The sequence below is a fragment of the Sus scrofa genome, chromosome 14 (genome assembly GCF_000003025.6).
Source record: "Sus scrofa isolate TJ Tabasco breed Duroc chromosome 14, Sscrofa11.1, whole genome shotgun sequence".
Classification (NCBI taxonomy): Eukaryota; Metazoa; Chordata; class Mammalia; order Artiodactyla; family Suidae; genus Sus; species Sus scrofa.
In genome coordinates, this window is record NC_010456.5 from 48,435,156 (window position 1) to 48,453,700 (window position 18,545).

General features: G+C 43.0%; 1 protein-coding gene across 15 annotated transcripts in view; it reads left to right on the forward strand.

The window, feature by feature from the left end:
- The window catches only part of DEPDC5 (DEP domain containing 5), a 101,743-nt gene that overhangs the window by 13,368 nt on the left and 69,830 nt on the right, over positions 1 to 18,545 (forward strand). For all 15 annotated transcript variants that reach the window (XR_002338345.1, XM_013983091.2, XM_005670871.2 and 12 more), the window contains exons 8-12: positions 6,652 to 6,721; positions 9,129 to 9,207; positions 11,402 to 11,463; positions 15,978 to 16,047; positions 16,420 to 16,492. Coding sequence is in view for 14 of the 15 variants with exons in the window: in XM_013983091.2 (XP_013838545.1) it covers positions 6,652 to 6,721; positions 9,129 to 9,207; positions 11,402 to 11,463; positions 15,978 to 16,047; positions 16,420 to 16,492 (354 nt within the window). In the remaining variant the exon portion in view is untranslated. The remainder of the gene's footprint in view (positions 1 to 6,651; positions 6,722 to 9,128; positions 9,208 to 11,401; positions 11,464 to 15,977; positions 16,048 to 16,419; positions 16,493 to 18,545) is intronic.

The window sequence follows — 18,545 nt, forward strand, 5'->3', positions numbered from 1 at the left end:
TTAGACCCCTAGCCTGGGAACCTCCATATGCCGCGGGAACGGCCCTAGAAAAGGCAAAAAGACAAAAAAAAAATAAAAATAAAAATAAATTCAAAATGCAAAATGTCCACATAGTAAAGACTTCAAACAGTACCCAAAAAAGTATAATGAAATGTAAGTCCTTTTTCCTAGAGGAAACCATTGTCTATCTTGAAATTTGCTGTATTTACACAACCATATTTACATCTGGTTGACTCACTTTTTTTCTTTTTGGGGGTTTTTTTTTTTTTTTTTTTTTTTTGCTTTTTAGGGCCGTACCCACAGCATATGGAGGTTCCCAGGCTAGGGGTCTAATCAGAGCTGTAGCCGCTGGCCTACGCCACAGCCACAGCAACATCATATCTGAGCCTCGTCTGCGACCTACACCACAGCTCATGGCAACACCAGATCCTTAACCCACTGAGTGAGGCCAGGAATCGAACCTGCAACCTCACAGTTCCTAGTCAGATTCGTTTTCGCTGTGCCACAATGGGAACTCTACTGGTTAACCCACTTTTTTTATTTTTTGTCTTTTCTAGGGCCGATCCTGCGGCATATGGAGGATCCCAGGCTAGGGGTCTAATCGGAGCTGTAGCCGCCGGCCTATGCCAGAGCCACAGCAACGTGGGATCCGAGCCACGTCTGTGACCTACACCACAGCTTGCAGCACAGCAGATCCTTAACCCACCCAGAAAGGCCAGGGATTGAACCCGAATCCTCATGGATCCTAGTCAGGTTCGTTAACAATGAGCCATGAAGGGAATTCCTGGCCTTAACATTTTTGTAAAGACTTTTTACTGGCAATGAAGTCTCTTTGATTAGTCTGAACTACTAATCCCAAAAGAAAGGTTAAAGGATTTTTTTTTTTTTCTTTCCAAAAGAGGCTGTTTTAAAAGTTGTTATAGGGTCAAAATTCTTTGCAAAATTTTAGCAAATAAAGCACAGTCCAAGAAGTGGCTCAGTCTGAAGCAGAACAAGACACGCAGCCTGTTTTTGCAATCCCGTACAAGCTGGTCTCTCCCAGGTGGAGGGCCAGGAGCCAGGAACCCTGTATTCCATTCTTCCAGCACCAGTGGTTAGCAGGTTGACACCTCCAGGCAGCTCCAGGAGTCTCTTGAGTTTATTGATCTTCAAAAATGAGACGGTAGGTTTAGAATCTTTCTCTATAAGAGACCGGTGATTAAACATTTTAGACTTTGGGCAACGTGGATCTCAGATCTCTGTTGCAAATTCATTTTTGTGTGTTTGTTTCTTTCAGCAATTAAAAATGTAAAATCCATTCTTAGCTTCTGGCCATACAAAAGCAGGAGGTGGGCTGGATTTGGCCTGCAGGCTACAGTTTCCTGAGCCCTGGTTTAGAAACCTCAGATTCCTTTCATTCTTAAATTCCTTGTTGCTCCTTGTAAATGCCTTTGTATACCCTGAAGTAATGTCAGTTTTAGACTTTTCAAGATCTGTCCTAATATTTTGCTCATTCATGGTTAAATGTAACCACAAAATCCTTCTACTATTTTTTTTCCAAATTGACTTATTTACATTGAATCAAAAGTCACTTTATTTTCCTAACTACTGAGGCAGACAAATTTGAAAAAAAAAAAAAAAAGAAAAGAAAAAGGTGCTCTGGGCCTCATATGAGAAAAGAAAATAAAGTCATAATAAATTATTAAAGAATTTCTTGGAGTACCCATTGTGTCTCAGTGGAAACAATCTGATTAGCATCCATGAGGACTCAGGTTAGATTCCTGGCCTCACTCAGTGGGTTAAGGATCTGGCATTGCTGTGAGCTATTGTGTAGGTCTCAGAGCAGCTCAGATCTGGCCTTCCTGTGGCTATGGAGTAGGCCAGCGGCTACAGGTCCAATTCAACCCCTAGCCTGGGAACCTATGTACGCTAAGGGTATGGCCCTAAAAAGACAAAAAAAAAAAAGACAAAATAATAATAATAATTTCTCTGTAATTTATCCTTTTAATCTGGTAATTTAGTCAACAGTTAAGAACATAGACAGTTTCATTACCTTGAAACCCTGCCTTTGAAACATCATTTTTCCTTGAAGATAAACATTTTTATATTTGCTTAGTAAATTCACAATGTATTCTTTAAAATAAAAAAACCCCAAAAACCTGGAGTTCCCATTGTGGAGCAGCGGAAACAAATCCAACTAGTAACCATGAGGTTTTGGGTTCGATCCCTGACCTAGCTCAGTGGGTTAAGGATCCGGGGTTGCTGTGAGCTGTGGTATCATTCGAAGATGTGGCTTAGATCTGGCGTTGCTGTGGTTTAGGCTACAGCTCTGATTAGACCCCTAGCCTGGGAACCTCCATATGCCGCAGGAGCGGCCCAAGAAATAGCAAAAAGACAAAAAAAAAAAAAACAAAAAAAAAACTAGTAGTTCCTGCTCTGGTACAATGTCATCAGTGGCATCTCTGCAGTGCTAAGATGGAGGTTCAGTACCCACAGGGCTTGGCACAGTGGGTTAAGGATCCAGCATTGCCTCAGATATAGTGTAGGTCATAGCTGCGGCTAGTATCTGATCCCTGGCCTGGGAACTCCATATGCTGTGGGGTGGCCAAAAAAAGAAAAATATATAAATTAATTAATTAAATATGCTGCAAGGATATATTGTACAACATGGGGGATTTGGCCAATATTTTATAATAATTATAAATGAAGTACAACCTTTGAAAATTGTGAATCACTGTATTACATATCTGTAACATATAATACTATATAGCAACTGTATTTCAGTTAAAAAATAAATATTAAAAAAATTGACTTTGAAGTCTAGTCTATTTGATCTCATTGTGAAGAGATCCCATTTTTGCAGGTATAGTTTTTGGGACTGCTGACTAGCTACCTTTTATTTTGTTTTGGTTTTGTTTTCTGTGTTTTGGTTTTTTGTTTGTTTGTTTTGTTTCTTTGGTCACACCTGTGGAATTTGGAAATTCCCAAGCCAGAGATCAAACCTCTGCTGCAGGTGTGACCTGTGCCACAGCTGCAGCAACACAAGATCCTTAACCCACTGTCCCACAGGGGAACTTCCTTGCTTTTTTTTGCTTTTAGGGCCAAACCTGTGGCATATGGAAATTCCTGGGCTAGGGGTCCATCTGAGCAGCAGCTGCCAGCCTACACACAGCCACAGCAACGCAGGATCTGAGCTCATGGATACTAGTTGGATTCGTTTCCACTGTACTACAACAGGAACTCCCCCCTCTTTTTTTTAAACTTAATTTTTTTTTTTTTTTTCTGACTCACACTCCAGAAGGAACAATATCAATTAGTTTCTGGCCCTGACTTCTCAGCTTTCCAGGAGCAGACAGATGTGTCTGAGAGTCACACTTAAAGCCCACTGGAACATCCAATTTGGATGCTTTCTTTCTGGATCTGCCCCATTGTAGGGGATCTTCTGGGATCTTTGACTTGAGCTCTCCTTCTATGGTGGCCAGTCTCTTAACACATCTGTCTGATTACAGGATTAATACTATCAAGCACCACTATGTGTCCAGCATGTGCTAAGTATTTTTACTTACAATGTTTGCTCATTTTAGACAACTTGAAAAATAGAATAAAGAAGCAGAGGGAAAAACGTAGTATTCGTACTCATAAGTAACCACTGTTAACATTTTGACGTAGAGCCCTAGCAGATGGATGGGGCAGGATTCTTATTAACCATATTTACTGATTTAAAAACAAAACAAAACAATACAAAACTGAGGCTCCCCTGTGGTGTAGGTTACAGATTTGGCTCGGATCCAGTGTTGCTGTGACTGGTGGTGTAGGCCAGTGGCTACAGCTCTGATTTGACCCCTAGCCTGGGAAACACCAGATGCTGAGGGTTCAGTCCTCAAAAGACAAAAAACAAAACCCGAGTCTCAGAAAGATTATGAATTCACCTCTACAGAGAGTGGAGGCTTAGAAATCTAAGCCCCAATTTTGTAACACCACTTTTTTTTTTTCTTGTCTTTTAGGGGCTGCACCCATAGCATGTGAAAGTTCCCAGACTAGGGATCGAATCAGAGCTATAGCTGCCAGCCTTCACCACAGCCATACCAACACCAGATCTGAGCCACATCTGCGACGTACACTGCAGTTCATGGCAACGCTGGATCCTTAACCCACTGAGTGAGGCCAGAGATCGAACCCAAGTCCTCATGGATACCGGTCAGATTCACTTCCTCTGAGCCATGAAAGGGACTCCTGTAATACCACTTTGTACATTCTAGTATAAGTTGGAAACTTAGTACACTAATAATGAGCTCGTTTTAGAGGTCTGGTTAATTTAGCTTTCAGTAGCTTGTATGCAGAGTACTTCTTGCTAACAGTGCTCATAGGTCATGGGAACACTGAATCCTTCCTTATAATGTTAAAGGAAAGAAGTTTGGAATTCCCTGGTGGCTTGTCGGGTTAAGGGTTTAGCAATGTCACTGATGTGGCTTAGGTGGCTGCTGTGGAGTGGGTTCAGACCTGGCTGGGTAATGTCCACATGCCATGGGTGTGGCCAAAAAAAATTTTTTTTTAACGGCCACACCCACAGCATGTGGAGGTTCCCAGGTTAGTGGTCGAATCTGAGCTACAGCTGCCAGCCTACTCCACAGCCATGGCAATGAAGGATCTGAGCTCTGTCTGTGACCTACACCACAGCTCATGGCAATGCCGGATCCTTAACCCACTGAGCGAGGCCAGCGATCAAACCCACATCCTCATGGATACTAGTTGGATTCATTACCACTGAGCTACGAATGAAACTCCCCCCAATTTTTTTTTTTTTGGTCTTTTTGCCATTTTCTTGGGCTGCTCCCGCGGCATATGGAGGTTCCCAGGCTAGGGGTTGAATCAGAGCTGTAGCCACCGGCCTACGCCAGAGCCACAGCAACGCGGGATCCAAGCCACGTCTGCAACCTACACCACAGCTCACGGCAGTGCCGGATCCCCAACCCACTGAGCAAGGCCAGGGATCGAACCCACAACCTCGTGGTTCCTAGTCGGATTCGTTAACCACTGAGCCACGATGGGAACTCCCCCCAATTTTTTTTTTTTTTTTTTTTTTAAAGAAAGTGAAGTCCCTTCCGAGGTCAGGCTTGCTGTAATTGTCCACTCATAGACATACCTGGGCAAAGGAATACCAGGAAGGACCCCTCTGGGTGACAGCAGAGCTGGGGGCCTGAGAAGTATATTTGAAGAACACAGGCTTGTCCACTCTTCTTCATTTTATAGGTGGGAGGCAGCTCCAGGGAGGCTGACTGGTTGTCCACTATTTCCCAGGTAGCCTGAGCTGTGGCTTATGATAAACAGGTTTTTTTTAAAAAATTAAATTAAATTAATTAATTAATTATTTATTTTGCCTTTTTCTAGGGCTGCTTCCCTCGGCATATGGAAGTTCCCAGGCTAGGGGTCTAATTGGAGCTGTAACTGCAGATTGCTCCACATTATCTGGTTTAATTTCCAAAACAGCTGCATAAAGTAGGTATCATGATCTCCTTTTTATTGTTAAATTTTTTTATTATGGTTGATTTACAGTGTTCTGTCAATTTCTGCTGTATGGCAAAGTGACACAGTTATACACACATGCATATATGTATATATATTTCTTTCTCATATTATCTTCCATCATGTTTCATCATAAATGATCGGATATAGTTCCCTGTGCTATACAGCAGGACCTCATTGCTTATCCACTCCAAATGCAATAGTTTGCATCTGCTAACCCCCAAACTCCCAGTCTATTCCACTCCCTTCCCCTCCCCCTTTGGTAACCACAAGTCTGTTCTCTATTTCCATGATGATCTCATTTTTCTAGAGAAGGAGCCTCGCAGAGTTATTTCCCAATGGCCATTCAGCTAGTAACTGATGCTCAGAACAGATTCATGCCTGGACTAGTTTCCCTGAAGGCTGGAAGCTCTGAAGGCCATGCTCTTTGAACTCTATTATCCATTTCATGCCCTTAAAAAGTTGCAGAGGAAAAAAATCAAGCTCCCACAATGCAACACCAAGTTGACATAAAAATTTTTCAATAGGATGACCTACATTGAATAGGGACCCTGTCCCTTCAAGTCTCCTGACTGCTTGCTTCTGAGCTGCTATTGAGATGGACATTGTTTCTGTTGAAACTTATTGTCTCAAAGCTGAGATTAGGGAGTTCCCTTGTGGCTCAGCAGGTTAAGGATCTGGCATCATCACTGCTGTGGCTCTGGTTATAGCTGTGGTGTGGGTTAGATCCTTGGCCTGGGAACTTCTGCATGCTTCCCCACCCCTCCAAAAGAGAGCTGGGATTAACAAAATTGTTCGTCAGTGCTGCTTACCCGTTTTTGTAACATGGGCCCTTTAGAGATTTGACAAAAGGTATAATTCTATGCTCAGAAAAATTTGCATCATTTTGGAGGATTCATGGGTTCCCTGAAGCCCTTCCTTAGACCCACGGGTTATCTGTTGACCTCAGATTAAGAGCCCCTGTTGTAAAAATTCAGAGTGCTCTGAGAATTCTTCATGTTATGTAATCTATTTGCAGTGCTCTGGAAATCTGTAACCGGCCAGGTCATTTGGGTCAAATAATAGAGAAGAGCAAGCCACCCGTAAGTCCCTTGTGTTTCTTCTTGTTTTATGTAGGACTCATAATGATGCCTATGTATTTCCTTTTAGGGCACAAGCTGGTGAGCTGTGGGTCAAGAATGAGAAGGTCATGTGTGGTTATATCAGCGAAGATACCAGGGTAAGACTGGCAAAATGCTTTTTTGGTTTTGTTTCCCCATGCTATTATGTATGTAAGACATAAAAATTGAAACCAAAACAGAAGTAAGCAAAAACTTGATCTCATGGTCAAGCTCCTGGTCAAGCTACTATCTACCCAACTAGATAATATTATAATATAGTCATGGAAATTCTAGTGTAATATAGTCCTGAAATTCTAGTATTTTACTGTTGGATCTCTCCAGTTTGGTGTTGATCTTCATTTTCTTATCTGTAGTATCAAATGTAGAGATGGGATGGCTAGCTTGCAGGCTTCTGTGCCCACTAATATGTAGCAAAAGTTAAACTCAGTAGAAGAGTATGTTGGTGAACATGAAGAAAGACCTGCTTTGCATGCTGGGAGGTCTAAACTTTGGGCAGGTCCCTTGCCTCCCAGAATAAGAATCAGCTTCCGATTATTTAGGAAGGAAGGATATTGTATAGGCATCCAGAGTACCTGCTCCTGCCCCTCTGGCTCTGGTGTAGAGAACAGAGAAAGGAGCTAGGAAGTTAGAAGGTGGTGGAACGGACGAGGCTGGGAGCTGCAGCAGTGGAGAGATATGGGCAGATTTATTAAAGAGTCTGGGGCCGCGTCCACAGGTCTTGTGGATGGGTTAGATGTGAGGAGTGAGGAAGGAATAATTGAGCAGCTGGGCAGAGAGATGGTGGCACCATTTATGATATGGGGAAGACCGGGGGAGATATTTGGGGGAACTTAAAAAGCTTAGTTGGTGGGGGTGGTGGTGGGGGAGGGATGTATTGGAAGTTTGAGGTTAGCAGATGCAAACTATTATATATAGAGTGGATAAACAACAAGATCTTACTGTATAGCACAGGGAACTGTATTCAACATCCTGTGATAAACCATCATGGAAAAGAATATAAAAAAGAATGTATAGGAGTTCTCTTGTGGTGAAGTGGGTTAAGGATCTAGTGTTGTCCCTGCAGTGGCTCAGGTTGCTGCTGTGGCAAAGATTTGATCCCTGGCCTGGGAACTTCCACATGCTGCAGGCATGAGCCAAAAAAATATATATACATATGTATCACCGAATCACTTTGCTGTAGGGCAGAGACTAACATAACATTGTAAATCAACTATACTTCAATTAAAAAAACAACAACAACAACTCAGTCTGTGAGATATTGGACATCTGAGTGGAGAAACCAGGGGAAGCAGTTGAGTCCAGAGCTAATCTGTCCCTGAAGGAACTCCTCCCCGTTCCTCCAGCACGCTGCACTCTGCTCTCTTGCCTCTTTGTCTTGGCACATATTGCTCTCTCCTGCCTGCAGTGATTGCTTCTTGTCCTACCCCTTTCTCAAGCCATTCTTCCTTCCCTCAGCAGTATTCTCAGCTTTCCCTGCTTCCTGGATGCACCGGACTTGACATGCCCCCACGGCACCCCAGATGTGTACCTATGTCAGCATTCATTACACTGTGGTGGATATGTTGCCCGCCTGCCTTGGCACAGACTGGAATCTCCAAGGGCAAGGACCATATCTTTTGCCTTTCTATCCCTACGTTCTTCAGCATGGCTCCTAGCACTCCATATCCCAAGGCCCTTTGAACTTGAGATCATCTTTATAACTAGTTTGATTGCCTGGTTTTCTAGATCATCTTTATAACTATTTCCATTGTCTGGTTCGGGCTGGGGATCTAACCTGTGTCCCAGTGCTGCAGAGACACTGCTGGTCCCATTGCTCAACAATGGGAATTCCACCACCCCCCTTTTTTTGTAAAAAAACTAAAATTTACCACAGTAACCATTCATTTTTCCTTTTTTCTTTTTAGGGTTACACCCATGGCAAATGGAAGTTCCCAGGCTCGGGGTTGAATCAGAGCTACAGCCACTGGTCTATGCCACAGCTACAGCAATGCCAGATCCAGGCCACAGCTGCGAGCTACACTACAGCTCACACCAATGCTGGATCCTTAACCCACTGAGTGAGGACAGGGATTGAACCCATATCCTCATGAATACTAGTCTGGTTCATAATCCACTGAGCCATGATGCAAACTCCCTTGGTAACTATTTTTAAGTGTATAGTTCGGTAGTGTTAAGTATATTTACAGCATTGTGAAGCAGTAACTCTTTAATATTTCATTTCATAGAACTGAGACTCTATACATCATTGCAGGTTTGTGGGGGGTTTTTTGGGGTTTTGTTTTGTTTTTTTTTTGGCTGCATCCATGGTATATGGAAGTTCCTGGGCTAGGGATCAAATCCGAGCCACATCTATGGCAATGCCAAATCCTTAACCCACTGTGCCAGGCCAGAGATCAAACCCACACCACCTCAGAGACAACACAGGCTCCTTAACCTGCTATGCCACAGCAGAAACTCCTAATACATCATTTCTTTTTAATGCAATTATGTTTTTGTTTATTTCAGGTGGTGTTCCGTTCTACATCGGCTATGGTTTACATATTTATTCAGATGAGCTGTGAAATGTGGGATTTTGATATTTATGGTACTGTTCCTAAGGGCTGGTTGTAACTGCTAATGGGGAGAAGTTCTGGTTTCCCCCAAGTTGGTGTCATTTACAGTAATCTCTTAATATTCTCTAAAGATGTGTCCTGGGATCTTTACAAATCCTCAGATGCTAAAATAAGTATATATCATATGTATAGTGAATTCCAGGAAATGTAGTAAATTATTAATGAAAAATCCGAATTCTCAGGTCTTCAAATATTCTTTATGTGTAGGATCAAAAGTGGTAGAGAGAGTGACTCAATGGCTGGGAACCGACACCTTCTTTGGTATCTTGCATCTCTTGTCCTGTCACTCACAGAAATCACCAAGTTTGTCTCATTTTATTAGAAATTACTACGCAATGAGCGGAGTATGGTAAAGCTGCTTTGAGGTGTGGCTACTGTGTCCAACAGACCAGCCTCATTTCTGTTTAGCAAAATTACACGTTAATTTTTTTCTTTTCTTTTTTCTTTTGCTTTTTTGGGCTGAACTTGCAGCATATGGAAGTTCCCAGGCTAGGGGTTGAATCAGTGTTGGATCTGAGCCTGTCTGCGACCTATACCACAGGTCACGGCAATGCCGGATCCTTGGTCCAATAAGAGGGCCAGGGATCAAACCTGAGTCCTCATGGATACTAGTTGGGTTCGTTACCACTGAACTACAACGGGAACCCCACAAATTGATTTTTTTTTTTTTTTTTTTTGTCTTTTGTCTTTTGTCTTTTTGTTGTTGTTGTTGTTGCTATTTCTTGGGCCGCTCCCACGGCATATGGAGGTTCCCAGGCTAGGGGTTGAATCAGAGCTGTAGCCACTGGCCTACGCCAGAGCCACAGCAACGCGGGATCCGAGCCGCGTCTGCAACCTACACCACAGCTCACGGCAACCCAGATCCTTAACCCACTGAGCAAGGGCAGGGACCGAACCCGCAACCTCATGGTTCCTAGTCGGATTCGTTAACCACTGCGCCACGACAGGAACTCCCACAAATTGATTTTTGATGTAGGTCCTTACAGATGCTCAAGAACAGCAGAAACTGCAAATGGTAATTTAGTGACTGCCCGGGGTCAACCACATCATCTTCTAACAAACTTTAAGCATCACTATCAGAATTAATTTTTTTATGTCTTTTTTTTTTTTTTTTTTTTTTTTTTTTTTTTGCTATTTCTTGGGCCGCTCCCGCGGCATATGGAGGTTCCCAGGCTAGGGGTCCAGTCGGAGCTGTAGCCACTGGCCCAGGCCAGAGCCACAGCAACATGGGATCTGAGCCGTGTCTGCAACCTGCACCACAGCTCACAGGCAACGCCGGATTGTTAACCCACTGAGCAAGGGCGGGGATCGAACCTGCAACCTCATGGTTCCTAGTGGGATTCGTTAACCACTGCGCCACGACGGGAACTCCCACTATCAGAATTATTATATTTGAAAATTAAATGGTTCTCTTATTGTGAAGATAAACTGTTATTTTTCAATCATCAAAGCTTTTTCAGGAGTTCCTGTTGTAGCTCAGTGGTTAGCGAATCCAACTAGGAACCATGAGGTTGTGGGTTCGATCCCTGGACTTGCTCAGTGGGTTAAGGATCTGGCATTGCTGTGAGCTGTGGTGTAGTTCACAGATGCGGCTCGGATCCCAAGTTGCTGTGGCTGTGGTGTAGGCTGGTGGCTGCAGCTCCAATTACACCCCTAGCCTGGGAACCTCCATATGCCATGGGTGAGGCCCTAAAGAGACAAAAAGTTTTTTTTTTTTTTTTTTTTTTTTTTTGGTCTTTTCTACCTTCCCAGGCTAGGGGTCTAATCAGAGCTGTAGCCGCTGGCCTAGGCCACAGCCACAGCAACATCAACGTGGATCTGAGTCGCATCTGCGACTCACAGCAGTGCTTGATCTTTAACCCACTGAGCAAGGCCAGGGATCAAATCTACCACCTCATGGTTCCTAGTCAGATTTGCTAACTGCTGCACCATGACAGGAACTCCAAAAAAAGCTTTTTCAACCTGATATTTTACCGTGAAGCCATGACCTCTTACTGAGTGAGGTAAATATTAAGTTTGGCTCCATAAAAAGTCTAGACTGAAGCCACTCTTAGGATGTAGTAGAACCCACCTTCTCTTTGACTAGTCCTATTCCTGCTACGGAGAAAAGACATTGTGAGCAAGAATAGAGATAATTCTCATCTCCTCCTTATTGTTTCTTTTTAGGGGATCTGTATTTTGAGAAAGCTGTGAATGGTTTCCTTGCTGATCTCTTTACCAAGTGGAAGGTACGTTTCCTCTCATGCACCAAATCACATTGCATAAAACACTATTCAATTCAGATTTTAAAAACGTACTGTTTCTGTTAAGCTACATTTAATTGAGGTACCTTAACTAAAGTTTAAATTGTTAAGACTTTATTTATTTATTTTTTTGTTTGTTTCTTTTTGCCATTTCTTGGGCCGCTCCTGCGGCATATGGAGGTTCCCAGGCTAGGGGTCCAATTGGAGCTGTAGCTGCCAGCCTACGCCAGAGCCACAGCAACGCAGGATCGGAGCCGCGTCTGCAACCTGCACCACAGATCATGGCAACTCTGGATCCTTAACCCACTCACTGAGCAAGGCCAGAGATCAAACCTGCAACCTCATGGTTCCTAGTTGGATTTGTTAACCACCCCGCCATGACGGGAACTCCCTGTTAAGACTTTAGATTTAAATTACTTTTATTTTTATTTTTTTTAGATTTAAATTACTTTTAATCACTTCAACATGATAAAGTGCGCTTATGAAAAACCCACAGCTAACATCATACTCCGTGGTGAAAGACTGAAACTTTCCCCCTTAAGATCATGAAGAAGATAAAGGATGTTTGCTTTCACCACTGGTATTCAACTTTGTACTGAAAGTTCTAGACAGAGCAATTAGGCAAAAAAGAAAAACGGAAAGAAGGAAGGGAGGAAGGGAAGGAGGGAAGTAGAAGGCATCATATTTGAAGAGAAGAAGTAAAACTATCTTTATTCACCAATGAAGTCCTATATGTATAAACACCCCCCAAATCCATTAAAAAAAATGCTGGATGTGCTCGCTTCGGCAGCACATATACTAAAATTGGAACGATACAGAGAAGATTAGCATGGCCCCTGTGCAAGGATGACACGCAAATTCGTGAAGCATTCCATATTTAAAAAAAAAAACAAACAAAAAAACCTTAAAAAAAAATGCTGGAGCTAATACATGAATTTATAATGGTAATATTATGTATTTATATATCAATATGTATGTATTTTACCACAATTTCAAAAAACAACAAAATGAATCAACTACCATACTCTGATTTCACATGGAAATATCATCCTGATCAAAAAGAAAAGAGCATAGGAGTTCCCATCGTGGTGCAGTGGAAGCAGTCCAACTAGGAACCATGAGGTTTCGGGTTCGGTCTCTGGCCTTGCTCAGTGGGTTAGGGATCCAGGGTTGCCGTGAGCTGTGGTGTAGGTTGCAGACACGACTCGGATCCCGCGTTGCTGTGGCTGTGGAGTAGGCCAGCAGCTGTAGCTCCGATTAGACTCCTAACCTGGGAACCTCCATAGGCCGTGGGTGCGGCCCTAAAAGCGAAAAAAAAAAAAAAAAAAGAGCATAGAGTTTGGATTGAACCAAATCAAGTTTAAAAATAGTTTAAAAGTATGGTTTTTCTCAGTTAGCTTTTTTTTTTGGTCTTTTGTCTTTATTTTTAGGGCCTTACCTACTGCATATGGAGGTTCCCAGGCTGGGGGTCAAATCAGAGCTGTAGCTGCCGGCCTACACCACAGCCACAGCAATTCTGGATCCAAGCCACGTCTGTGACTAACACCACAGCTCACGGCAGTGCCGGATCCTTAACCCACTGAGCAAGGCCAGGGATCAAACCTGAGTCCTCATAGATACTAGTTGGGTTCGTTATCTACGGAGCCATGACGGGAATTCCTCAATTAGGTTTTATATCTTGGGAAGGTATTCAGTCTCTCTGAGCCTCTATTTCTTTGTCTGTAATATGGAGTTGGTAATTTTTCCCACCTCACAAGGACTTTGAAAGTACCTGCTCTTTGTAAGGTTTTAGCAGGCTGTAGGTCTCAATGGAATCTAAGTCCCATTCTCCTTCCCCAGCAGCAGGGGAGCAAGATCTTTCTGCTCTGAAGGGAAGAGAAACAGAAGTATGATGCTGGCCTTCAGAACCTGTAGGCCTGCCGGGGAGCCTGGATCTGCATATTGGAAGTGATAGCAAACCTATTATATGTGTGAGGGGCTGGAGTTTTTTGCTTTGAATTTGGACTTGAGAGGCTGAAGAAATTTTAGGTGGTTGGAAAGGAAGACTGGGAGGATGTTTCAGGTAAAGAGAAGCATATGAGCAAAAGGATGAGGATGGGCATGAGAGCAGGTGAGGCCTGACTTGACTCCACAGGGAATTTGTGATTGGATTAGAAGGATTGGGTCAGGTCAGCCTGGACTTGATTTGATAGAAAGTGGGACCTATTGAAGAGTCTCAAGTAGGCGTTCCTATTGTGGCTCAGCAGTAACAAACTTGACTAGTATCCCTGAAGACATGGGTTCGATCTCTGGCCCCACTCAGTGGGTTAAGGATCCAGTTTTGCCATGAGCTGCAGTGTAAGTCGAAGCCTTGGCTTGGATCCGGCATTTCTGTGGCTGTGACATAGGCTGGCAGCTGCAGCTCCAATTTGACCCCTAGTCTAGGAGCATCCATATGCTGCCTGTGTGGCCCTAAAAAGAAGAAGAAGAAGAAGAAAGATTCTTGAGTAGAGGATCAGTGTGATCAGAGCTGGGGAGAGATTGAAGAATAGCCCAGTGGCTAGGAGCAGGTTGGTGAAGGGACAGATGGGAATTAGGCAGATCAGCTGGTAGTTTCTGCACTCATGTGGCTTAGGGTGCTTAGACCTTTGTGTCTGCCTGAATGTGGGGTCAGAAGGAGAGTGCAAACAGTAGGGACTGGGGGGTCAGGCCTTGGGGTGGGCTGAATAATGGCCACTTTGGACCACATGATGGCTCTTTCCATATTGGATCTATGAAACCTGCCAGGTCAAGTCAGCTCCATTGCCCTTTAGATGTCCCCTAACCCCAAATTCTGTGAGAATAGATATGAATAGATGTAGGAGTGGGATTTGGCCTAGGCCCACATTAGTTTATAGGCCTTTGCTCTTAGGGTTTTTTAATTTTTTTTTTAATTTTTTGAACAAGAACTTTAAGCAAGAGCTTGGCAATGAATTAAAATCACTTTCTGTAACTGCTGTGTATCAGTGTATTAATGAAGTTTGATGGAAGCTATTTAATCCTCCATCCATCCTATTGAGTGGCCTAAAGCTAATGCTGTGTATGGCAGGATGGAGCTGGCAACTTTATGAATTCATTTCTGAGCCCAAAACACAGTGATGTGGGGGTATGAGCAGTAATCCAGTGAACATTTGTTGAGTATCTTGACATACCAGGTACTGTGGTAATTTACCCACATTATCTCACTTAATCTTCTCTTGTTGATTTTACACAGGTAGGAAGAGTACAGCTGAAAGAGCTTAGATAACTTGCTCATGATGGATAGCCTGCAAAAGCAGAACAGGATTCTAGTCCACTTCCCTCCATTTATTCAGTGCTAGCTTGAGATCGTAACCCCTCGATTGTCTTGTCTATGTTTCTGTCATCTCCAGCTGTGTCCACACTGTAATATGTCACACATGAGTTGAGAGGCTTACATGCCCACACCATCCCACTGCCAGGCATTTTTCCTGTAATAATCATATCAGTTTGGATCCAAGTTTGGAGGGCTAGACATCCAGTCAATTAGTTGGTGGCTAGCAAAGTTCTGCTGTTGGTACTGTGGCTCATATTTAGGACTGTCTATCCGCTTTAGACATACCCGTGGAAAAATATAGGGAGGCATGTAATGTGCATTACATAGTACTCCTTATATGGTGATTGCTGAAGTCTGGTTGGAGACGGGGTTGGTCATTATAAGCTGTTATCTTCAAAGACCCAGGAGGAACTGAACCTAAGCTTGCTGGCTCACTGGTACAAGCCAGACTTTATACCATCTTTTTACACTCTACTTCTAAAACATTGAACTCTAGACTGCATGGAAATGTTTTTTCTCACTCATCTCCATCCTGGTCCAGAGATAATTTGTTGCCTTGGTTTCAACCTCTGCATCTTGAGCAACACCCAGTCCTCATCCTATGGACCAGGAAGTATGTGTGAGTGTCTGTGGTTCTTGCATCCATCACCATGCATTCTATTCTTCCTAAATACAATTCTGAAGAAATTAAAAAACAGTGTGAAGCAGGTACAAATACCATGATCCTCTGGCAATGCAATGATCTATTTCACGCCAAATCAAGAGCTGGGAGGAGTTCCCCGGTGGTTCAGCAGGCTAAGGATCTGGCGTTGTCACTGCTGTGGCTCAGATTCGATCCCTGGCCTGGGAACTTGTGAGGCCAAAAAAACAGAACAAAACAAAGCAAAAGCTGGGAGATAGCACCCCCAACTTATTGCCGATTTGTAGCTTTTAAAACATCCACGCGACTTTAGGTAACTTGCCCAAGGTCATGTAGTGGTACGTGTCAGAGCAAAGAGTCAGTCCAGGTCTTCTGACTCTGGCAGCACTGTCCAATGCATTACACAGCCTACAATTACATGATATTATTCAGTACCATGTACTGTCCTGAGCCTTCTAGAATTGAGAAGATTATGTTCATGCAGATTGCTTGGTAGTGAAGTAACTGGAATAAACCTGAGCCCTCTTTTTCTCTACTCATGCCTAGGAGAAAAACTGTAGTCATGAAGTGACAGTGGTCCTATTTTCTAGGACTTACTATGATGCAAAATCTATTGGTAAGTCTTTCTCCTACAGTTATTTTTTGTTAAGCTTTCCACACACCCATCCCAATACATTCCTTATCATTTTCTTTCACTTGGCACTGCTCCATCTTTCCTGTCTTTTCTGTTATGAGGATAAAGAAAATGGAAGATGACACAGTCCATTAGCGTTTGCAAGAAGTCTGTGGGTTGTGATTCATCTTAAAAGCAACTTAATAGTTATATAATTTATCTTTTGAGTGTGTGTGTGTGTGTGTGAGAGAGAGAGAGAGAGAGAGAGAGAGAGAGAGAGAGAGAGAGATACAAATCTTCAACCCAGAAGTGGGAGCAGAAAAGCTGAATTTATCTTTTCAACCTGACCTACATATGTTGTTTTCTCTATTTCAGATGAATTTCCCGAAATAAACCGAGCCTCAATTAGGCAGGATCACAAGGGGCGATTCTATGAAGATTTCTATAAGTATGTTTGGGTGCTTCACTTTGCCTTTTTTTCCCCCTTGGTTTTTTCTTTCCTAACTTAAAAAAAAATTAACCTTGTCACTTTGGAATAACTTTAGATTTACAGAGAAGTTGCCAAGATAGTACAGAGAGTTCCCTATACCCTTCACGCAGTTTCCTCTGTTAATATTTCCTATCCAAGGTATGTTTGTGAAAACTATAAGATTAGCATTGGTACATTGCTGTGAACTAAATATCAGACTTTTCTTAGATTTAATCAGTTTTTCCATTTAAGCACCTTTTTTGTTCCAGGCTCCAATCTGGGATATCATATTGCATTTATACTTTCCAAACTTTTTTTTTGTGAAAAATTTCACTCGCAGGAAAGAAGAGTGAACAAAATAAGGGACCCATATACCCAATACCTGGATTTAACAGTTATTCTCATGCCGTATTTGCTTCATCTGTTTTATCTAAATTTTATTCTAAAGCAAATTATAGATATTAAAACATTTTGTTCTTAGCTGGAGTTCCCTGGTGGCTCAGTGGGTGAGGACCTGGCATTATCACTGCTGTGGCTTGGGTTGCAGCTGTGGTGTGAGTTAGATCCCTGGCCTGGGAGTTTCCACATGTGGCAGGCAGGGCCAAAAAAACCCACAAATTTTTTTTCTAAAGAATAAGGGCATTTTCATATATGACAGCATAACCACAACATATAAGCACAATCACATTTAACAAAATTAACGATAATTGTGTAATATTATCTAGTATCTAGTACAGAGTCAGATTTCCTTAATTGTCTCCAAAACAACCTCCTGTTTGGTCTGCTTCTTAAGTCTAAAACAACTTCCCCTTCCTTTTTGTCCCCAAATCGTTGGCTCATAGAAGAATCCAGGGCAGTAGTCCTGTGGAGCTGGGCTTCTCAGACTTTAGTGTGCTTACAACTCACACCCTGGGGTTGCGTTAAAGTGCTGATTGTCATCAGTTCCAGAGGTCAGGGGTGGGCCTGAGACTCTGAATGTCTAACTAGCTCCTCTGTTTGCACATTTTGCTCACTTTGCACACCATTTTTGAATAGGGACGCTGTAGAAGACCCCTTCTGGATTTGTCTGATTGAATCCTGTGGTGGTGTTTGTTTATTGTCTGCAAACCAGAGGTTATAACCAGAACAACTTCCTGTTCACTCCCCAGCCCCCTGACATTTGGCAAAGTGTTTTTATTGTCAATCTGGAGGGAAGGGAGTGGTCACATAGCTGCTATCCAGTGGGTAGAGGCCAGAAATGCTGCAGAACATCCTGTAAGGCTCAGGGCAACTCTTCTGCCCCCAGCAAGAGTCATTTTGGCCCCAAATGCTGGTAGTGAGGAGGCTGAGAAGCCCTCTCTAAAGACTTGACCAGATTTAGGTAGAATTTTTTACGTTGTCACTGATATGCTATACTTCACACTGTGTCCACGGGATGCAGACCAACTTCTTGTCCCAGCAGTGCCACCGAAGATTCCCAAGCTAGGGGTCGAATCAGAGCTGTAGCCACCAGCCTACACCACAGCCACAGCAATGTAGGATCTGAGTCATGTCTGCGACCTATATCACAGCTCATGGCAACGCTGGATCCTTAACCCACTGAGCAAGGCCAGGGATTGTACCCGCAACCTCGTGGTTCCTAGTCGGATTCTGTTGCGCCACAACAGGAACTCCCGTACCCACTTGTTTTAAACTGTTATTTTCCACTTTATCACAAATGCCATTCTGTGCCTGATACTCTGCTTCCATGACATCATTTTTATTGCCGTATAGAAATTCCAATGATTTCTGAACACAGGTGATTTTTAGCTTTCTAATGAATAGTTTCTAGTCAATAGTTCTACCAGTGGACATCTTACAACTCAGTCTTTAAGCATATCCCTAGTTAGCCCTTAGGGCGATTTCCCGGAAACGTAGTTACTATAAGGTCAAAGGACATTCTATTTTTGTTAAGGCTTTTCATTTGTAATAGTCAAATTGCCCTCTGAGAACAGTGAAGTAGAAAATCCTATTTTCATAGCAGCAGTGTTATTTCTCTGTCCTCACCAACAGT